The 20,259-nt window shown below is 40.8% G+C and overlaps 1 protein-coding gene across 3 annotated transcripts; it reads right to left on the bottom strand.

Annotated features, from left to right (window-relative positions):
- Positions 1-8,834: 8,834 nt before the first annotated feature.
- On the bottom strand, positions 8,835-14,907 carry LOC143255055 (uncharacterized). 3 transcript variants are annotated; one of them, XM_076510098.1, is made up of 4 exons: positions 14,645-14,900; positions 11,946-12,122; positions 10,918-11,031; positions 8,835-9,174 (listed from the first exon to the last, which is right to left on the bottom strand). In XM_076510098.1, exons 1-4 carry the CDS (start codon positions 14,762-14,764, stop codon positions 9,106-9,108), a joined length of 480 nt encoding a protein of 159 aa, XP_076366213.1. In that variant the 5' UTR covers positions 14,765-14,900; the 3' UTR covers positions 8,835-9,105. The 3 variants fall into 3 exon arrangements, with proteins under 3 accessions (XP_076366213.1, XP_076366214.1, XP_076366215.1); XM_076510099.1 differs by lacking the exon at positions 11,946-12,122 and having other exon boundaries at positions 14,847-14,907; XM_076510100.1 differs by lacking the exon at positions 11,946-12,122 and having other exon boundaries at positions 14,645-14,897.
- Positions 14,908-20,259: the final 5,352 nt, after the last annotated feature.

Raw genomic sequence — 20,259 nt, 5'->3', positions numbered from 1 at the left:
TGATGTCTCAAACCAGGTTCTAGAACTGTTACGTGGGGTAATGACATGAACACAGTAAAAATGGGAATCAAGTATCTATAAAACCAGGTTCTAGAACTGTTATGTGTTGTACTGACATGAACACAGCAAAAATGGGAATCAAGTTTCTATAAAACCAGGTTCTGGAGCTGTTACGTGCAGTTCTGACATGAACACAGCAAAAAATGGGAATCAAGTTTCTATAAAACCAGGTTCTAGAACTGTTACGTGCGGTACTGACATGCATACAGCAAAAATGGGAATCAAGTATCTATAAAACCAGGTTTTATAGGGTTTGGGGCTTTTGTTTATCGACCTTTTTTATTTTCCTGCCAAAACTTGTCATTGGCTGTTGGGATATAAAGTTAGGATATTGTTATGTCAGAAAAGAGTAGTGATCAAGTAGAAAACAGTGTAATAACTGTTTGACACTTTCAAGTCGGACAGACCACAGTCCTAGTATGATATCTGACAGTTCTTAAGATTACTTTCACCAATGAATACTACAAGTAATACGTGTAAGAAAGAAAGCTTTCAAACTCGTACTAATTTGTACATATATTTGTATCACCACTTGAAATGAATTTACTCTATCCCGGGGCCCGGCATGGCCAAGTGTGTTAAAGCGTTCGACTCGTAATCCGATGGTCGCGGGTTCGAATCCCAGTCGCACTAAACATGCTCGCCCTCACAGCCGTCGGAACGTTATAATGTTATGGTCAATCCCACTATTCGTTGGTTAAAGAGTTGGCAGTGGGTGGTGATAACTAGCTGCCTTCCCTCTAGTCTTACACTGCTAAATTAGGGATGATAGCGCAGATAGCCCTCGAGTAGCTTTGCGCGAAATTCGAAAACAAAACAAAACAATACTCTATCCCAGGGAGTAGCTACAGATATAGGGTCAAGATGGTACAAGTTTTTAAGAGAATGTTATGGCAGAATGTAGCCTTTACCTAAACAAGATGATTAATACATGTTTACATTTTTTTGTACATCAAGTTGTAATCACTTCATCTAGAATATCAGTATCGGAAGATGTTTGAAAACGTTACCTATAAATACATACAGTCATGTGAAAAAATTAGGATACCCTATGAAAGCCTGTGTATTTTTGTAACATTTCTGGATATATAGATATTTAATCTCAATTTTAACAATACTGACAGATTATAGGAATATAACTAAACAATTAAAACTGAAGAAAAGACTTTTCAAGATCTTCTGTAAAATGTAATTCGACAAAAATGCATAATCTAACTGAGGAAATAGTTACGACACCCTCACATAAAATGGCTCAACTCACACACAGGTGTATCACACCAGGTGCACGTTATTAGAAGATCGTCACTCAGCAATGTGAATGAGGCTTGCCCTATTTAAACCTCAGACATTTAGTTTGGTGTGCTCCTTCCCATCGAAGTGCTCGCTCGTGCCACTTCCTCGCTCTGGGATTTTGCGTGGATCAGCGTGTCGTTCTTTGCCGTGCCAGTTCCGGGTGAGTGTGTTGTGTTTATTACCGTGTGCTGTATCGTGTTCGGCCGCGGTCTATTTGCTTTGTGGTGCCCGCGGCCTCGCTACCCTCGTCGAACATTGACGCCTTGAACGCTGCTGTCGGTGGTAACAACACTGAATGTTCGCAACATTTTGGAAACGGGCGGTATGTGCAGCTGCCCACGCCCCTCGCTTGCTGGACCAGGGGGACTTTCCCTTGGGGAACCAACGTGTGTTCGTGGAGCCGGCTGGACTGAACATTAAGTAGATAACACTCTGGTCGGCCCCACTCAAAATGCTCCATGACGTTGTCAAGGACGTGTTGACGGCGTATGAAACTGTCAGGAAAATAGAACATGAGGCACAGCAGTCGTGCCCGACCGCATGCACTGGGAACTGGCGTGTGTGTCTGGACATGCGAATGCTGGTCCATAACTTTATTGTGGTGAACGGGTTTCGGGTAATGTGGCGACTGTGTCGCCGTTGTGGCGAAGAGGGCCACTTGTTGGCCGAATGCCAGACCCCATGGTGAGGGATATGTCTGGCATATGGACACGTGGATGCCGCGTGTGCTATTAAATGTAGTATTTGTTGTGGTGGCCACACGCCCTCGCGATGTCCGAAGCGTGTGGCTGTGGGGCCGCCGACGGTTGCACAGCCCAAGAAAGCAAGGGCGAAGCAGGCAGGGGCACCTGCTCTTCCTCCTGTGGCAGTTGTAGGTGGGGTCCCCGAGGGGGGCGCCTGTCCCGATGTCTGCAGCGTCCAGGGTGGGTGTGTCATGACCTTTTGAGGGGGTCCGGGTCTCGCCCACCCAGGACGTGGAAACTGTGTCCTCTGTGGTGCTGATCGGGTGGAGGGGGCCTCTGAGAGGGCTTCCACTTATCCTTCGGGCCCGGGTTTGGACGGGACCCTTGTGGGGTCCAGGTCGGCCCGGGTGGTCCGAGGCGTCTCCCGACTCCATGGGGGCTCTGGCCTCCCTGTCGGGTGGTGTGGGGGTTGGAGCTGTGTGGGTGCCCAAAATCCAGCTGCCCCTGTAAGTGTTGGGGAGGGTCCTGGCCCCCTGTTTGTGTGGGGGTGGGTCCCTCTGAGGAGGGTCCTGCCCTCTCTCTTTGGGATTGGTCAGTGGGGGTGGTCAGGGACTCCAAGAAGCCCCTGGCTTCCACTGCTGGTGATTCTGAGGCTGGGGGTTTTGAGGAACCCTCGGCATTGGCTCTGGGGTTGGTGGTTGTTCTCGCCCCTTCCCCCGAGGTGCAGACCCCGACATTGGACGAGCTGCCGTCACCAAGCTCGTTCATGAGTTTGTTGGACTTCCCTAGTCTTTCCTGTCTTTCTGGATTGAGTGAGGACAGTGGGGAGGTGTGGGGGCCTTGCAGCCCTGTTATGTTGCCGGACTTCGGTCCAGATGTCCCACGCGTGCAGTAGCAGTGGTCGGATGTTGGACGGTCACTGCTGCAAGGAGGGGGGTGGGGTCAGGTAGCCTCAAGAGAGTACATGCTCCCCTGCCTCCATCGACCTTGTCGAAGAGCAGCGTCGCTGAGTCCTCCCCTCTGATTGGTTGATGGGTTTTTCTGCCTTACACTTAACATCCAGGGGATGCATAGCATTGCTAAGCAATTCTACGCATTCTCCCTGTTTAAATGCTTTGCGGTTGACGCAATTTTCTTGCAGGAGACCCATTTTGCCTCTCGGAGGAATCATTTTTCTTTTACTTCTTGTTACCCTATCCGTGCCTTCTGGTCGTTTGGCACTACATGTTCGAATGGGGTGGGGATCCTTTTCCACCCGCATTTTCTTGGGACCATCCTCGAATCGCATAGCGATGCTGAGAGGCAGGTGGTGTACATTGATGTTGTCACTGAGGGTCGTAAGATTCTGCTTTTCAATGTCTATGTGCCTGTCTGGACTGGGGAGCGGGATTCCTTCTTCTCGGGCTTGGAGAGGTTCATGGTTACACAGGCTGATATCATCCTTGGGGCGACTTCAACTGAGTTTTGGATCCTCCCCTTGACAAGATTGGGGTGATCTTCTTTCTGGTGATCAGTGTACGTGGTCTCTGCGTGTGGTGCTATCAGATTTCGCCTTTTCTTATGTCTGGTGTGCACTGCATGGATCTGTTTTTATGGCTGTCTGGACTGGTCTGGGTGTTTCTTGCCGCCTCGACCGGTTTTATATGACACCTGGCCTACGCCAGGGCTGCTGTTCATCGGGTTGGGGATGTCTCGTTTTCAGTGTCTGACCATCGGGCGTTTCTCGCCACATTCCGGGATTTTGTCCCCGTTTATCGGGGCCCCAGTGTGTGGAGGCTCAACATCTCCCTCCTTTCCAAGGATGGGATTGGAGACACTTTGCTTGCCCTTGTTTGGGGGCTCTGTTCTGTCAAGTCCGTCACCAGGTCTTGATGGGTAGGTCTCAAGGAGGCCTGTACCTCCTTGCTGAAGCAAGCTGGCATGCAGCTTTTGCGAGCCTGCCACCTGGCCTTGCAGGGCAAGCAGGACATCTTGGTTGCCTTGCTTCATGGCGGACCGACGGATTGCTGGGTCCTCTCGAAGATCGAGACACTACATAGGGATATAGATTTGGATTATTCCAAGCTGTTCCATCTGATCGAGTCGCTCAATCCCAGAACTGCCACCAGGTTCTGCTGTGCAAAGCCCGGGAGGTGGCAAAGTCCCGACATATCTCCAGTCTGGTGTTGGAGAATGGTCAATCTTCATCTGACATTCTGGACGTGTGCCTCGGCTACTATCGCCATTTGTTTTTGGCTTCGCCCTTGAACGAGGGGTCGTGGGATGACATTACTCGGTTTTTGCCCTCCCTCGACCCTTCCTTTCACGAACAGCTGGTGAAACCAGTCTCCTTCGGTTAGTGTTGGTCGACCATTCGGTCCATGCCGCTTGGTAAGTGTCCTGGGCCGGATGGGCTGCAGGTGGAATTTTACAGCCACGTGTGTCATGTCGTCGGACTCTCCTTCATCCGACTTTTTAACGACTGTCTGGCTGCAGGGTCTCTGCCACCAGGAATGCTGGATGGGCGAATTATACTTATCTGTAAGGATTCCAGCCAGTCTGCAGATCTTTCCTCGTGGTGTCCCATTTCTCTCCTTAACATGGATGCAAAGATCATTTCTAAGGTCCTGTGTGCCCATTTGGGTGCAGTCATGCCTTCATTGGTCCACTGCACTCAGACTTGTGGTGTGCTGGGCAGAAGTATCCAACAAAATCTCAGGGACCTGTTCCATTACATCATGGATCGGGATATCCCTGCAGTCTTTGTGTCCCTCGATCAGAGCAAAGCTGTCGATCAAGTTCACAATGGATTTCTGTGGTTCGTTTTGGAGAGGTGGGGCCTCCCTCCAGTTTTTGTGTGCTACGTGCAAGCCTTGTACGCAACTGCTTCGAGCAGTCTTTTAGTTAATGGGTACCTGACGTCCTCCTTTCCTATCTTACAGGGGGTTCGTCAGGGCTGCCCGTTGTCCCCAACACTTTACATGTTGGTTATCGAGTGCCTGCTTTCACATCTGTACCTCTCCATCTCGGTGCGTGGCCTCCATATGTCGGGTGGTTCGTGCATGACGTATGTTGCGCATGCAGACGATGTGAACCTGTTCCTCGAGAACCTCACATCCTTAGGTTCAGTGCTGGCTGTCGTCCATCGTTACTCTCGGGCCAGCGCTGCCCAGCTGAATGTTCCCAAGTCTTGTGTGTGGGGCTTTGGCAAATGGGCCTCGTCTGCTGACTTCCTGTTTGGTTTGGATTGGACCCCTCCCTGATCACCTGCTGTAGGGTTCGTTTTCTCGTGGCCTCTGGGGCTGCTTGGGAGGGGGTGGTTCAGCGTTGGTTCAACAGTGCACAATTACCGCTACTGCCCTGTCAACCTGTTTGACAGGCCGAAGGTGGTGCAGAGGAGGATCCTCCCCTTGGTCTGGTACCTGGGATGACTGCACTGCTCGAGCCATCGAGTGCCATGTCTATGCTTTCCTGTGGGGTGACAAGCCTGAGGCAGTGTCTCAGCACTCCTTGATGCTGCCCCCTCGTAGGGGTGGTCTGGGCATCCCATGTATCCGGATCCAGTGTCTTTCCCTTCTTCTGTGTGTTTCCTTTTGCTGTCTGTCTTTGGAGGGTCACCCCTGTTGCCACCTCATGTGATTCTTGGTTGGCACGGGGTGCAGGCTCTTTGGTATTCCTTTGAGCCTGCAGACACCTATGTGTTTTGACCCTCCTTTCTGGTACATCGACGCTGTTGCTGCGTTACGGCAGTGTCATTCTGTGTCTGCTGATGTACCGACAGACTTCCGTTCTCTCTACCGCCTGCTGGTCCCTGCATGTACCCACAGGATTGAGCGATACCATCCTGCTCTGCCGTGGGATGTTGTTTGGGGCTGCGTTCCCCTGCACCATGTTGATTACTACCTCCAGGCTTTCAACTAGCGTGTGGTGCATAACATCCTGCCAGTGAGGGAGTGTACTTACCTGTGGAACTCATGTACAACTGAGTTGTGTCCAGTGTGTCACACCCAGGTGGAGTCTGTCTTGCACAGGTTGGTCCTCTGTCCGATTTTTGCAGAGATCTGGGAAAGGGTTGCGGGCCTTTTCCGGGTCCCACCACTCTAGGCGTAGACCATCCTGTATCACGTGCCAGTCCCTGTTCCCAGCCACCTGGCCTTTTCCTTTCAGTATGCCATTACCATCTTTAAGTACGTCATCTGGCTTGCTCGAAACAAATTAGTCTTTAAGCGGGCATCGGTGTCGTACTTTTCGATACTGGGTAGGGCCAGGTACCAGCTGTTACTCCACCTTGAGGTGGACTACCAGCACCTGGGTTCTGGAACGTTTTACCAACTCTGGCGGCCGGATGTCTCGCCCCTTTGTGCGCTGGTGGTCGGTCGGGTGGAGATCGGCTTCTGAGCTGCCCTGCCTCCGCTCTCGCTTCTTGTGTTTTTTTGTTTGTATATATTTCATGTTTCTTTTTTCCATTTGTAAATATTCATGTGTTTTGCTTGTTTATATTTCACGTCTTGCCTTTTTGTCCTGTATTTTTTGTTGTAAATAAATTCAAAATGACAGCAAAAGAGCTGTCTGAGGCCTTCAGAAAGAAAATTGTAGTAGCTTATGAGTCTTGTAAGGGATTTAAAAAGATGGCAAAAGAGTTTGAAATCAGCCATTCCACTGTCCAGAAAATAGTCAACAAGTGGAGGCTTTCAAAACAACTGCCATCATGCCCAGGTCTGGTCGTCCAAGCAAGTTCACCCCGAGATCAGTCCGTAAGATGCTAAAAGAGGTCTCCAAAACCACTAAAATATCATCACGGGACCTACAGGAGGCTCTGGCTACTGTTGATGTGAAAGTGCATGCCTTTACAATCAGAAAGAGACTGCACAAGTGTAACTTGCATGGGAGGAAACTTTTGCTCTCTAAGAGAAATATCGAGGCCAGGCTGAAGTTTGCCCGAGAAAGTAGACAAAGACCAGAACTTCTGGAATAATGTTCTTTGGACAGATGGGTCCAAAATTGAATTATTTGGACACCAGAACAGAGGACATGTTTGGCATCAACTAAATATAGCATTTCAGGAAAAGAACCTCATACCAACTGTGAAGCATGGAGGTGGAAGTGTCATGGTTTGCGGCTACTTTGCTGCAGCAGGACCTTGACAGCTCACAATCATAGAATCCACCATGAATTCTACTGTGTATCAGAGGGTGCTTCAGGATCATGTGAGACCATCTGTAAGAAAATTAAAGCTGAAGCGGAGCTGGACCCTGCAACACGACAATGACCCAAAAAGATACCAATAAATCCATCAAGGACTATCTGAAAACTTAGAAATGGAGAGTCCTGGAATGGCCGAGTCAAAGCCCAGATCTTAATCCCATTGAGATGCTGTGGGGTGACTTGAAACGGGCTATACATGCAAGAAACCTCTCAAACATCTCACAACTGACAAAATTTGGAGTGGGGCAAATTTTCTTCAGACCAATGTCAGAGACTGGTAGATGGCTACAAGAAGCGTCTCACTGCAGTTATTTCAGCCAAAGGGGTAACACCAGCTATTACGGGGTAGGGTATCCTAACTTTTTCCTCAGTTCGAATATGCATTTTTGTAGAATGACATTTACAGATCTTGAAAAGTCTTTTCTTCAGTTTTAATTGTTTAGTTATATTCCTATAATACCTCAGTATTGTTAAAATTGAGATTAGATATCTATATATCTAAAAATGTTACAAAAATACACAGACTTTCATAGGGTGTCCTAACTTTTTCACATGACTGTAAATGTAACTGCGCATTAGGTCTTGTAATGTTTGACGTCAGTGCATCGACAATGAAGAGATGCTTCACAATTAAATTATTAAATTAATCGAATTATTTCACAAAAGTGAATTTACTCTGTTGCATTTATAAAATAATGTGTTTGTTTGATTCTTTTATGTAGGAACATACCATGACAGGTAGGAGTCGTTACAAGTTCATGGTATACCAAACGTACCATGACAAGTAGGAGTCATTACAAGTTTATAAAATCATAGTATCTTCACTTTCAAACTTGATATTGGAATGACATGGGTATAAAAGAGATGAACATATCCATAAAGTTTACAAAGACTTCTTAAGGTTTATGTTACTGCTAGTGAAATCATTCAGTGTTAAAAAGTGAATAAAGTACTTCAGTTCTTTGTTTGCAGCTCATTATTACCTTGATATAAATAACAATATTCATTGCTATAACCCATATTCTATTATTAACCCTAACTTTATAATCTAAACCTCAGGTAGTGCCATACACTCCCACATCTATAGACTCAAAGGTCAACAAGCATGCCCCACCTGTCGGTTGAGTAACAAACAATAATACATATTTACTGAATAACAAACGAGCAAACTTTCTCCTGTTCTTGTTTAATAACAAACGGACAAACCTCATCCTGTCATAACTATCTGTGGAAAAACAAACCAACTTCCATCCGTCTGTAAAATAACTCGCCAAGAAACTTTAGCTATTTGGGGTAAGACAAAATTTTGAAGCAAATTGGATAGACAATAATGACAAGTCAGGAAGTGTCGTGACTAGCTGTAGAATAAAAACTTTAATAGAAATCTCTATAAAGACTAAGAAATTTGTAAGTTGTTATTCACAATAGAACATTGTCAAATCTGTATGTAAGCTAGTCTTGAGATCTCCTCTTCCCTTCAATGTTTCTTTATATTGTGTATTTACTTCAACTTTATTGTAACGTGAATGTGTTCATTGAATCTTCGTTAGGTCTTTTATATCGCTACACAAATAGTAATACTTTAGTTGCTAAGTCTTATAACCAAGAACAACATTTGTCAAATACGTTTTTAATTATCTACACGTCTAATACATGACCAAAATTACAGCAAATGTCTACTAATTGAGGACACAGAAAATGTCTAATAAGTAAAGTGAAACGGATGTGATAAATGGTTTGGACATTATCTTAATTAAAATCAGAATAAATGTGTCACAAGTTTCAGAGTGTGTTTTCTTTACAGCAAACCCGCGTCGGGCTATCTGCTGAGTCCACCGACATAAGTTTCAGAACGTGGAGCGTGTTGTTCGATCACTGGGCGTTCTTATCTGAATTTCTTGTAAGCAACAATGAATAATGTTAAATATAAACCACAATTGATCAAGCCCATGACCTACAAAAAGAAAAATGAAAAATATGACTTTAGTAGTATCTAGACTCTAGAGTATAAGTTTAAACATCCAGTGACATTTAGTTCACAAGAAATTCATCCATCGGTAATCAGTTTCTTTTATTTTGGATTTGTTGTGAGTTTTACTTTTTAATTAAAGGTGCGATTCTGTTGTAGAGCTTTGGATGTTCAGGCCAAGCGGTTAAGGCACTCGATTCGTAATCTGAGGGTGGCGGGTTCGAATCCCCGTCACACCAAACATGCTCGCCCTTTCAGCCGTGGGGGCGTTATAATGTTACGGTCAATCCTACTATTCGTTGATAAAATAGTAGCCCAAGAGTTGGTGGTGAGTGGTGATGACTATTTGCTTTCCCTCTAGTTTTACACTGCTAAATTAGGGGCGATTAGCGCAGATGGCCCTCGAGTATCTTTGCGCGAAATTCAAAACAAAACATTGGATGTTGAAGCTGATGAGGTGGGTTAAAATCCGTTCATAATTATATAACCTTTGGGTGTGATATGTGTGATAGTCAATCAAACCTTTCAAATATATGGTGGCTGGTACTTCCGACTAGTTTGTAACTGAAAACTAGGGATGGTGACAGTTATCTTCGGTATAGACATAAAATAAAAATGTGTTGACGCAGACTGTAGCAAGTAAGGTAAAATTTGTAAATATACGCGATTTTGAACTTTTTATGACTGATATTATGAACACATTTAAGCTTTAATAACTTTCTTCACTTTTCGCCCCTTAATGGTTCAGCGGTATGTTTGCGGACTTACAACACTAAAATCCGGGTTTCGACACCCGTGGTGGGCAGAGCACAGATAGCCCATTGTGTAGTTTTGTGCTTAATTCAGAAAACAACAAACAACAATTCTCCACTTTTCTTTATAGCTATCTTTACGGTTACTGTATTATTAAACAGTGTAAGACATTAATTATCGGTTAACTTATTGTATTATTAAACAGTGTAAGGTATTAATTATCGGTCAACTTATTGTATTATTAAACAGTGTAAGGTATTAATTGTCGGTCAACTTACTGTATTGTTAAAGAGTGTAAGACATTAATTATCGATCAACTTACCGTATTCTTAAAGAGTGTAAGACATTAATTATCGGTCAACTTACCGTATTCTTAAAGAGTGTAAGACATTAATTATCGGTCAACTTACCGTATTCTTAAAGAGTGTAAGACATTAATTATCGGTCAACTTACTGTATTGTTAAAGAGTGTAAGACAATACTTATCGGTCAACTTAGGTATTATTAAAGTGTAATACATTAATTATCGGTCAACTTACCGTATTCTTAAAGAGTGTAAGACATTAATTATCGGTCAACTTACTGTATTATTAAACGGTGTAAGACGTTAATTATCGGTCAACTTACTGTATTCTTAAAGTGTAAGACATTAATTATCGGTCAACTTACCGTTTTCGTAAAGAGTGTAAAACATTAATTATCGGTCACCTTACTGTATTATTAAAGAGCGTAAGACAATACTTATCGGTCAACTTACTGTATTATTAAAGTGTGTAAGACAATACTTATCGGTCACCTTACTGTATTATTAAAGAGTGTAAGACAATACTTATCGGTCAACTTACTGTATTATTAAAGAGTGTAAGACAATACTTATCGATCAACTTACTGTATTATTAAAGAGTGTAAGACAATACTTATCGATCAACTTACTGTATTATTAAAGTGTAAGACATTAATTATCGGTCAACTTACTGCTGCAGGAATTACTAGTTCTCTTTTCTGGGGTCTTCCGGTCGTACTTTGTATTAATAAAGCAAGTCCACCAGTTAAGTACAGTATGAATCCCAGCCCATGGTATCCAAGAAACTAAATAAATGAAATATAAAGAGCATAAACTACTTTACTGACTGACAGAAGGTATTGTCTCTACTTTAACATGTTAGTTGTTGTTCGACGTAGGTTCAAAACACCACAGGTCTAACACTTTAAAATAGATATGTTCATGCTAAACATTTAAATACTACTATTATCAAACTTTAGAACCTGACACGCGATATGCAATTTCAGTTTGATGGCATCGAAAATTATGTCTAGTGTCTTAGTAGTTTAAGTGTGTGTGTGGGGGGTGGGTATAATGTGATAACAAGCCTCATCATATCTTTGTAAAGAGTATTCCAAGTGTTGGCGACTGTTGTTGTGACTAGCTGCCTACCCTCTTGATCACCACTTCTAAACTTAAGTCTATCGTATATAGTCCTAGAGAAAGATTGCATGAAACTGATAAAACAAGGAAACATGCTTCTTTTATGTGTAATGTGTTTGTTGTTGGTGTCGTGAACAACTTTTAATATCAGTTTTTGGAGAGGAATGAGTCAGTAGTCGAGAAAGCTTTAAGTGATAAAAAGAAGTGACCTGGGTATTAGAAACAAGCAACAGAGCCCTAAACAAACCCGTAAAATAAACCAATATTTATCATACTTTATCTGTAGACCCTAGGACTAGGCAAGACTCGCGGTTAGTGTTTCTGCACTGTGGATTCTAAGGCGCATGGTTGATATCCCATTTCGTCATAAACTTTCCCTACCCGTTCAAGACATTTCAAACTTTATATATTTTCAACGTTTTAATCAAATGAGATTTATAATTAAGATAAATAAAAGTTTTAATAATAGCGTATTTAAAATAATAATATATTTACAAATATCGCATGCTTAGTTATTTTAAGATCCTAGATAAGTTATTAATGATATGTAAACAGATATCAGACACAACATACTTACAAAAAGTGTGTTCTGAAGAACAGAGGATGAAACCATGGATAACAAACATGTTACCAATATGATCAGGGTAGTCACAAAATATCCAAATGATAATAGAAGCAGAAAGACGATACTACCTGATACTGTACAAATACTACCAGCTTTCAAAAGCAAAGACATGCATGTTAGGCCTACTACCTGTGGAAATATTAAACAAAGTCCAACATTAAAGGAGGATTTGAAAAATAAACCAAGGTTGAGGAAACATTAAATAGAACATTTTTTTCATCAGCTTGCTTTCTTTTTAATTATTACCTGTTTAAATATTTATTTATTTGCTAAACATTGCACAAATCTACAGATGATTAAGGCACTCGACTCGCAATCCGAAAGTCGCTGATTCGAATCCCCATCACACTAATCATGCTCGCCCTTTCAGCCGTGGGGGCTTTATAATCTCACTATTCGTTGGTAAAAAGAGTAGCCCACGAGTTGGTTGTTGGTACTGATGACTAGCTGCCTTCCCTCTTATCTTACACTGCTAAATTAGGGATAGTTAGCGCAGATAGCCCTCGTGTAGCTTTGCTCCAAAACCAAACCTACACTAATACATCCTACGCCAGTCTTACCTAATCTACATTAAGACAACCTGCGCTGATCTTACCTAATCTACACTGAGACAACCTGCACTAGTCTTACCTAATCTACACTAAGACAACCTGCGCTAGGCTTACCTAATCTACACTCAAACAACCTGTGCTATTCTTACCTAATCCACACTAAGGCAACTTGTGCTAGTCTTACATAATATACACTAAGATAACCTGCGCAAGTCTTACTTAACGCACACAAAGACAACCTGCGCTAGTCTTACCTAATCCACACTAAGGCAACTTGTGCCAGTCTTACATAATATACACTAAGGCAACTTGTGCTAGTCTTACATAATACACACTAAGATAACCTGCGCAAGTCTTACTTAACACACACAAAAACAACCTGCGCTAGTCTTACCTAATCCACACAAAGGCAACTTGTGCCAGTCTTACATAATCTACACAAAGACAACCTGCGCTAGTCTTACCTAATCCACACTAAGGCAACCTGCGCTAGTTTTACATAATCCACACTAAGGCAACTTGTGCTAGTCTTACATAATATACACTTAGATAACCTGCGCAAGTCTTACTTAACACACACAAAGACAACCTGCGCTAGTCTTACCTAATATACACTAAGGCAACCTGCGCTAGTCTTACCTAATCCACACTAAGGCAACTTGTGCTAGTCTTACATAATATACACTAAGATAACCTGCGCAAGTCTTACTTAACACACACAAAGACAACCTGCGCTAGTCTTACCTAATATACATTAAGAAGTTTTTTGTTGGTTTCTTACAACTGGTAATGTACTTTTCTACCTGTCATGTAACAAAACCTATGTATTTAGAAATGTTTGACATGCACAATTTAGAACATCAAAGAGCGTTTCGGCCACTGTTTGGTGCTACCTACCGACAAGCTTATTCAGTTACTAATATACAAATATTAGACGAATCTTACCATAATGGTTGTTATAACATGAAGTTTCGCTGATTTGTCCTGGAATAAATCATTGGCAGTTAACTGATGTCAGACTATTTGCGATAAAACACCAGTTATTCGACATCTAACTGAAGTCATATTAATTATAATAAAACATCAGTTATTTCACAGAAAATTTCTTCCTCTGACACTAATACAACTTCAATCCATCCCACATCAGGAATTTGTCCATTTCGCACAAAATTACGCATTCTAGGGCTATCTGCGTACAGACATAGATAATATTTAACCATACTGACTAGAGGAATACAGCTGGTGATCATTATCCACGCCTACCAATTGTCAGATTGATTACACAGAGGAAGGAGCGTGTTTTGTGGGAATGAGTTTCAAACCATGATTCCTCTAAGCCACGAATCAAACCAAGTTTTACGTTGTAGTAGAAAGAAATGACAATTTAGATTTTGTGGTTAAACAGGATAACGTAAGAATCTGAGATATTCATGTTTACGTTTGTGGAATTATTTTACATTAATTACCGGTGTAACGAACCAATTACATTTTACACTACTTGTAGTAAAAATAAGTGACAAAATTCGAGTAATAAACTTTAATGCTAGGTAATATAAAGAATAAATATGTAGTTCACTTGATAAACGTTTATTTGTTTTCGAATTTCGCGCAAATCTACACAAAGGCTATCTGTGCTAGCCGTCCCTAATTTAGCAGTGTAAGACTAAAGGGAAGGCAACTAGTCATCACTACCCACCACCAACTCTTGGGCTACTCTTTTACCAACGAATAGTGGGATTGACCATCACATTATAACGCCCCCGCGGCTGAAAGGGCGGGCATGTTTGGTGTGACAGGGATTTGAACCCGCGACCCTCAGATTAGGAGTCGAACGTCTTAATCCACCTGGCCGTGCCGGACCTTGATAAACGTTAGAGGATTCGTTTTGAAAGCTAGTATATTAATGATTGTGTTATTTCACAAAATCTTACAAGCTCATATCAAACAGTTTAATTTTTAGCTACGGTAACAAGACGGAAAGGTTTAAGAGACAGAAAATAATAGAAACACAAAACTAAAAGAATATTGTTCGATTCTATACTAAAGCATTATATTTAGAGGAATCAACAAGAAGACGAAAGTATTTTCTAGCCTACTTACTGTCTGTAGTACTTGCAGTATTCCTGAAAGAGTTTTGAAATGGCCAAAGTTAAGAACAATAATAGCCACTTCACTGGAAGTGTGGGTTGTTGTCTGTCGGACTGTTACTGAAGTAGACATGATGTATTCCTTGGTCTACGAGTATATGGCGTCTAAGAAAAGTTATATCTGTTATTGGTTCAGAGTGTATAAGGTGTCTTACCTTCCGTCGTGAACTCCGACACTTTAATCCAATGAGCTCTTAGCATTTGATTGATATTTTGAAGTGAGTATATCACTGATACCTGTGTGTGTATTTTAAAAAGGGAACACGTCATAGATAGCGAGTTTCTATGTCTAAGTGGCATTGATAAGGGGTATTAGTATGTCGGGTGGAGTAACGAGTCTTTGGAATTGATTCCTGTACACTTAAACAAACAGCTGCAACTGTACACTGTCGACAAACATAGCTATAAACAGAAATAACCGTAGTCAGTTAAGTTATCTTTTTCGATGCTTAAGCTGACTTATAAAAAGCGTGTTTCTGAAAGGGGTAGGTTCTTTAAGCTACTTATCAACCGAGTGTTTCTATATATTATGTTACTTTTAACTATGTATTAGCCGAGTGTTTCTGTACGCTATGTTACTATGTATTAACCTAGTGTTTCTATACACTGTTACTATGTATTAACCGAGTGTTTCTATATAGTATATTACTATACATTAACCGACTATGTGTTAACCGGGTGTTTCTACATACTATGTTACTTTTAACTGTATATTAATCGAGAGTTTTTACACACAATGTTACTTTTAACTCTGTATTATCCAAGTGTTTCTATATATCATATTATTATGTATTAACCGAGTGTTTCTATATAGTATATTACTATGCATCTTAGAGTAGGAAAACAAACGTTGCCAGTTGCTAACCTAACGTCTTTGATAGGAAATAATAAAAGTGTCACAAAGTAAGATAACCCTTAGATAAGGATATGAAAACCGAAAAAGAATTATATTTTGAATTTTGTTAAACGTTTCCTACTAATGATATGACAATAGTTATCTTGTGAACCAATATATGTTAGCATGTCATATAATTTTTGTTTGTTTTTCTTTACTTCGCGCAAGGCTACTCAAGGACTATCTGCTCTAGCCGTCCCTAATTTAGCAATATGAGACTAGAGGGAAGGCAACTAGTCATCACTACCTACCGCCAACTCTTGGGCTACTCTTTTACCAACGAATAGTGAGATTTACCGTCACATTATAACTCCTCCACGGCTGAAAAGGTGAGCATGTTTGGTGTGACGGGGCTTGGAACCCGCGACTTTCGGATTGCGAGTCGAGTACCTTAACCACCTGGCCATGCCGAACCCGCGTGTCATATAAACGTGACTGGTTTGGAATTTCGCGCAAAGCTACACGAGGGTTATCTCCGCTAGCTGTCCCTAATTTAGCAGAGAAAGATTAGAGGAAAGCAGCTAGTAATCAGAACGCACTGCCAAATCTTGGACCACTCTTTTATTAACGAATAGTGATATTGGCTTTCACATTATAACGCTTCCTCAGCTGAAAGAGCGAGCATGTTTAGTGGGACGGGGATTCGAACCTGCGACCCTTAAATTGCACTTTTTGCACATTCCTGAATTTGTTACAATTGTCAATTAAAGAATTTTATTAAATTATACATCATATATAATGGTTATTTGTATGTGATTAATAAATAAACAAATATGATTTATGGAATTATTTATCAGGTTATGGTAAATTGTAAAACCAGAGTGAAAAACTAAAGGAAAAGCAAAGAAAACAACAATAAACATAATGAAAACTGTTGTGAATTTTATTAATGTTTGTCGTGTTTTTATAAACTTATTTGTTATTTGTTTCATAATAATCTGTTAATTGTGGTGAGCTCACTGAATAAGATTGACTATGTTATTTTGATGTTAACCCTAAATATATATGTTACGTCTAAATATTTCCTCATAAAGTGTAGGAATGGGAAGACCTTACAACTGATTGAAAAACGTTTGTAACGCAGCCGACAGCATTTGAACGTGCGCGGAGATACCCCAACGGATTTCTAGTCCGTCTCCTTAATCACTCGGCCACGGCTGCTCTGAAGTAGAGGCCTTTCTAAAATTCTGTAAAATATTTCTATACTCTTCTGTGACAATAAATACAAAATACAATTAATGTACATCTGATATCTATCTCTATGTATACGTATAAGACCATACTAATGAGTATATGTATAATGACTATATAAAATTTTAGGTTATATGACATAATTAAAAAAATACGTTATGGTACGTGCGAAATATCGATCTATATTTGAAATCTGCCATTTATTTCAGGGCCTCCTGTGTGAGACAACCTCATAAAATAGAAAAAAAAAATCACTTCAACAATTTCTGCTTGGAGATTAAGAGACAAGATTTGGGTGACAAGATTAGGTTAGTGAGGCCTTGGATTCCTACTCATTAGAGTGCTTTATTACTATCATGGAGATCTAGATGAAGACGAAATCTTAATATATCACAAATTGTAAGAATCAGTTTTTGTGGAACGTTCATATTAAGAGCAATTATTTTTAAGTTGAAATAACCACATTATTTCCGGTTTTTAAAAGTGTTTTTTTTTCTTTATACTTTAAACTTAAAGCTCCACAATGGGCTGTCTTTAACTCTGCCCACCACGTTGTAACTGCATAAACTTACCACTGTGCCACTGGAGGGCAGCACCATCACTAGTCAAAGAAAAATTTCAAAAGGGGGTCCGAAAAAAATCGATTCCATTTACTTCTTCCACTGTCCACAGAGGGAATGGGGGGAGTTACAGTGTACATGAATACTTGACAATTTATTTTATTTATTTTGTTTTTATTTCATTAAAAACGATAAAATTTGATGAACAAATCACGTCGAAGGAAAGGCGGGAGCCTCGTTATTTTTTTGAGGGGTTGAGTTTCGAATAAGAAACGATATGATTCTACTGTGTGGCCTTAGTTTAAATAAACAAAGGAACGTAAGTGATAGGTAAGCTGAGTATCAGAAAAACAAAATAAAAACTGTTTTATTACGTTACCGATAATTAGTAGTCACTGATAACTGTATTTCAGTTGCATGCAGTCTCAGTCTCTTGATATAAGGCCATTGTTATCATGTTAAACATAAGAAAGATAACAACGGAAACCAACGCACAAAATATCTGACACCTACAACTGATATTACAGGTCTGTAAATAGTTACAAAGAAGAATAACAGGTTCAAAGTTAATCGATTACGTTAGTGAGCGAGGTATGTGTTTGTTTGTTTTTGAATTTCGCACAAAGCTACTCGAGAGCTATCTGTGCTAGCCATCCCTAATTTAGCAGTGTAAGACTAAAGGGAAGGCAGCTAGTCATTACCACCCACCGCCAACTCTTGGGCTACTCTTTTACCAACGAATAGTGTGATTTACCGTAACATTATAACGCTCTCACGACTGGGAGGGCGAGCATGTTTGGCGCGACGGGGATGCGAAACCGCGACTCTCAGATTACGAGTCGCACGTCTTAACACGCTTGGCCATGCCGGGCCCGCGAGGTATGTGATTATGAAACATTGAAGTGTGTGCAGGGTTCCAACTGCCATTTATTCTCAGATATAGCTCTTGGATACCGAGGTTATGATAAATATGCATGTTTCACACATTTCTTGTAGTTATAATTCTAAGTAAATAAATTGTTGAATATTGATTTTTTTTTATATTTATTGCCACGAATTTTCCATAGTATGCCTCAAGGATCAATGGTAGTTTGGACTTGTTTTTCAGCAGTTGTCTGTTTTTACTAACTTTAAACAAACCCTTCTCAGCCTTTAGTTCAACAAATACTTTAACAGATAAACAACATACAAAGTAGTTGTTTGTTTTTACTAACTTTAAACAAACATTTTCTAGCTTTCTGTTTAAATAATACTTAAAAACTACTTAAAAGCCGGATTTCGATATCCTCTGAGGCCAGACTACAAATAGCCCATGGCGTAGCTTTGCAATATACCAAAGCTGGCAATACCTATGGTTCTATATCTTGGACATAAATGAACCTTATTTGTGACGAGAAGTCGAGTAAGATGAATAGTCTTAAAAACAACCACTATAAGCATACGATGACATATCTTGATTTATCATTTTCGTTCGAGGCATTTTGTCAGAAACAGGATCATGGAAATACGCTATGAACTGAATAACAACGCATTTCTCTCGCATCTGTTTCAAGTGGGGGATGGTGATAAAAGATGGCTATTGAAAGAAGACGGATTAACAGATTTTTGTTTTATGAGAAAGTCGCGATGTCAGTGCCTAATACATAGCTCTTTATTACTTTGTCTTAACGTGATCGCGTCTCTGTTGCAGTTCGCGTGCTTTTGTCAGTTATGGAAATGGACGTGGAAGAAACAGCTGGCGGGGAAATCAAACTTAAAAGCAATATTTCATTTTAGGAGACATGAATGAGGCCATCAGGAGACAGTCAGGGCTCTGGAAACAGATGAGACAGCAAGGTAGGGATGACAGCTTTAAAAATAGAATTAGTGGTCGTCCTTCTACAATACCCCTAAAGATAAGAATTGTCCCCGGATGACGGTAGGAGAAACAACTTGAAAAATTGTTTGCTCAGCTTTGTGACATGAAGTATTTCTCTACTGAGTTTAGAGTTGCTGACAATAGATGGCGATTGCGTCTGTTATGTGTATAGATGCATCAAGTTGATATTTGGTTAACATCGAAATATGAATTTAACAAAGAAATAAATTAAGTTAGAGATCACATGACAAATACACAAAATCTAAAAACAGTGTAAGCTGGCAGCCAGAATCCAGAATATTTCAGGACAATTATCCAGTCTTTGAGAACGCTATTTTGATTCTAGAAAAAGACTTATTTCTAAGAGTAATAATAACAGTTGACCGAAGATGAAGTTCCTGTCTTCCCCTACATGTTTGTCTTCTCTCATGAAAACAAGGCCATTTTTATACACAGGAAGTGGGAAATGATGAATGTTTACATCGTTGGTCAGCAGTAGTTTAATTTCTAAATAGATGACAGATACAATAAACACACAGGTTTATATAAATATGGAAAATTAAGTTCATTACACCACAATCAAAGACAAACATTTTAGTGGCGTAGTAGGCTTAGTCATTCATAGACATTAACGTGATACACGTAGTTTCTTATAATTGAAACTACGTAATACCTAAAAATTTAAATTCCGTATATTTGTTTGTTTTAAGTTTAGCAATGTAAGACTGGAAGGAAGGCAGCTAGTCATTACCATCCACCGCCAACTCTTGGGATCCTCTTTTACGAACGAATAGTGGGATTGATCTTAATCTCATAACGCTCTCACAGCTGAAAGCGCAAGCATGTTTGGTGTAACGGAAATTCGAGCCCTTGACCATCATAGGGCACGAGTCGAGTGCCCTAGCCACCTGGGCATGTCGGGCCTATAAATTCTGTAGAATTCAAATACTTTTGTCATTACGATTCCTTCGTTAATCCAATAGGTAATAATTAGTTTATTTATAATTTACAATCTTTATAGTTAGTTTGTGTTTCACGATTCGCCCCTCTAGACTGTTCCAAAC

The sequence above is a fragment of the Tachypleus tridentatus genome, chromosome 7, assembly GCF_004210375.1.
Source record: "Tachypleus tridentatus isolate NWPU-2018 chromosome 7, ASM421037v1, whole genome shotgun sequence".
NCBI classification, from domain to species: domain Eukaryota; kingdom Metazoa; phylum Arthropoda; class Merostomata; order Xiphosura; family Limulidae; genus Tachypleus; species Tachypleus tridentatus.
This window is presented reverse-complemented; position numbering and strand designations above follow the sequence as displayed.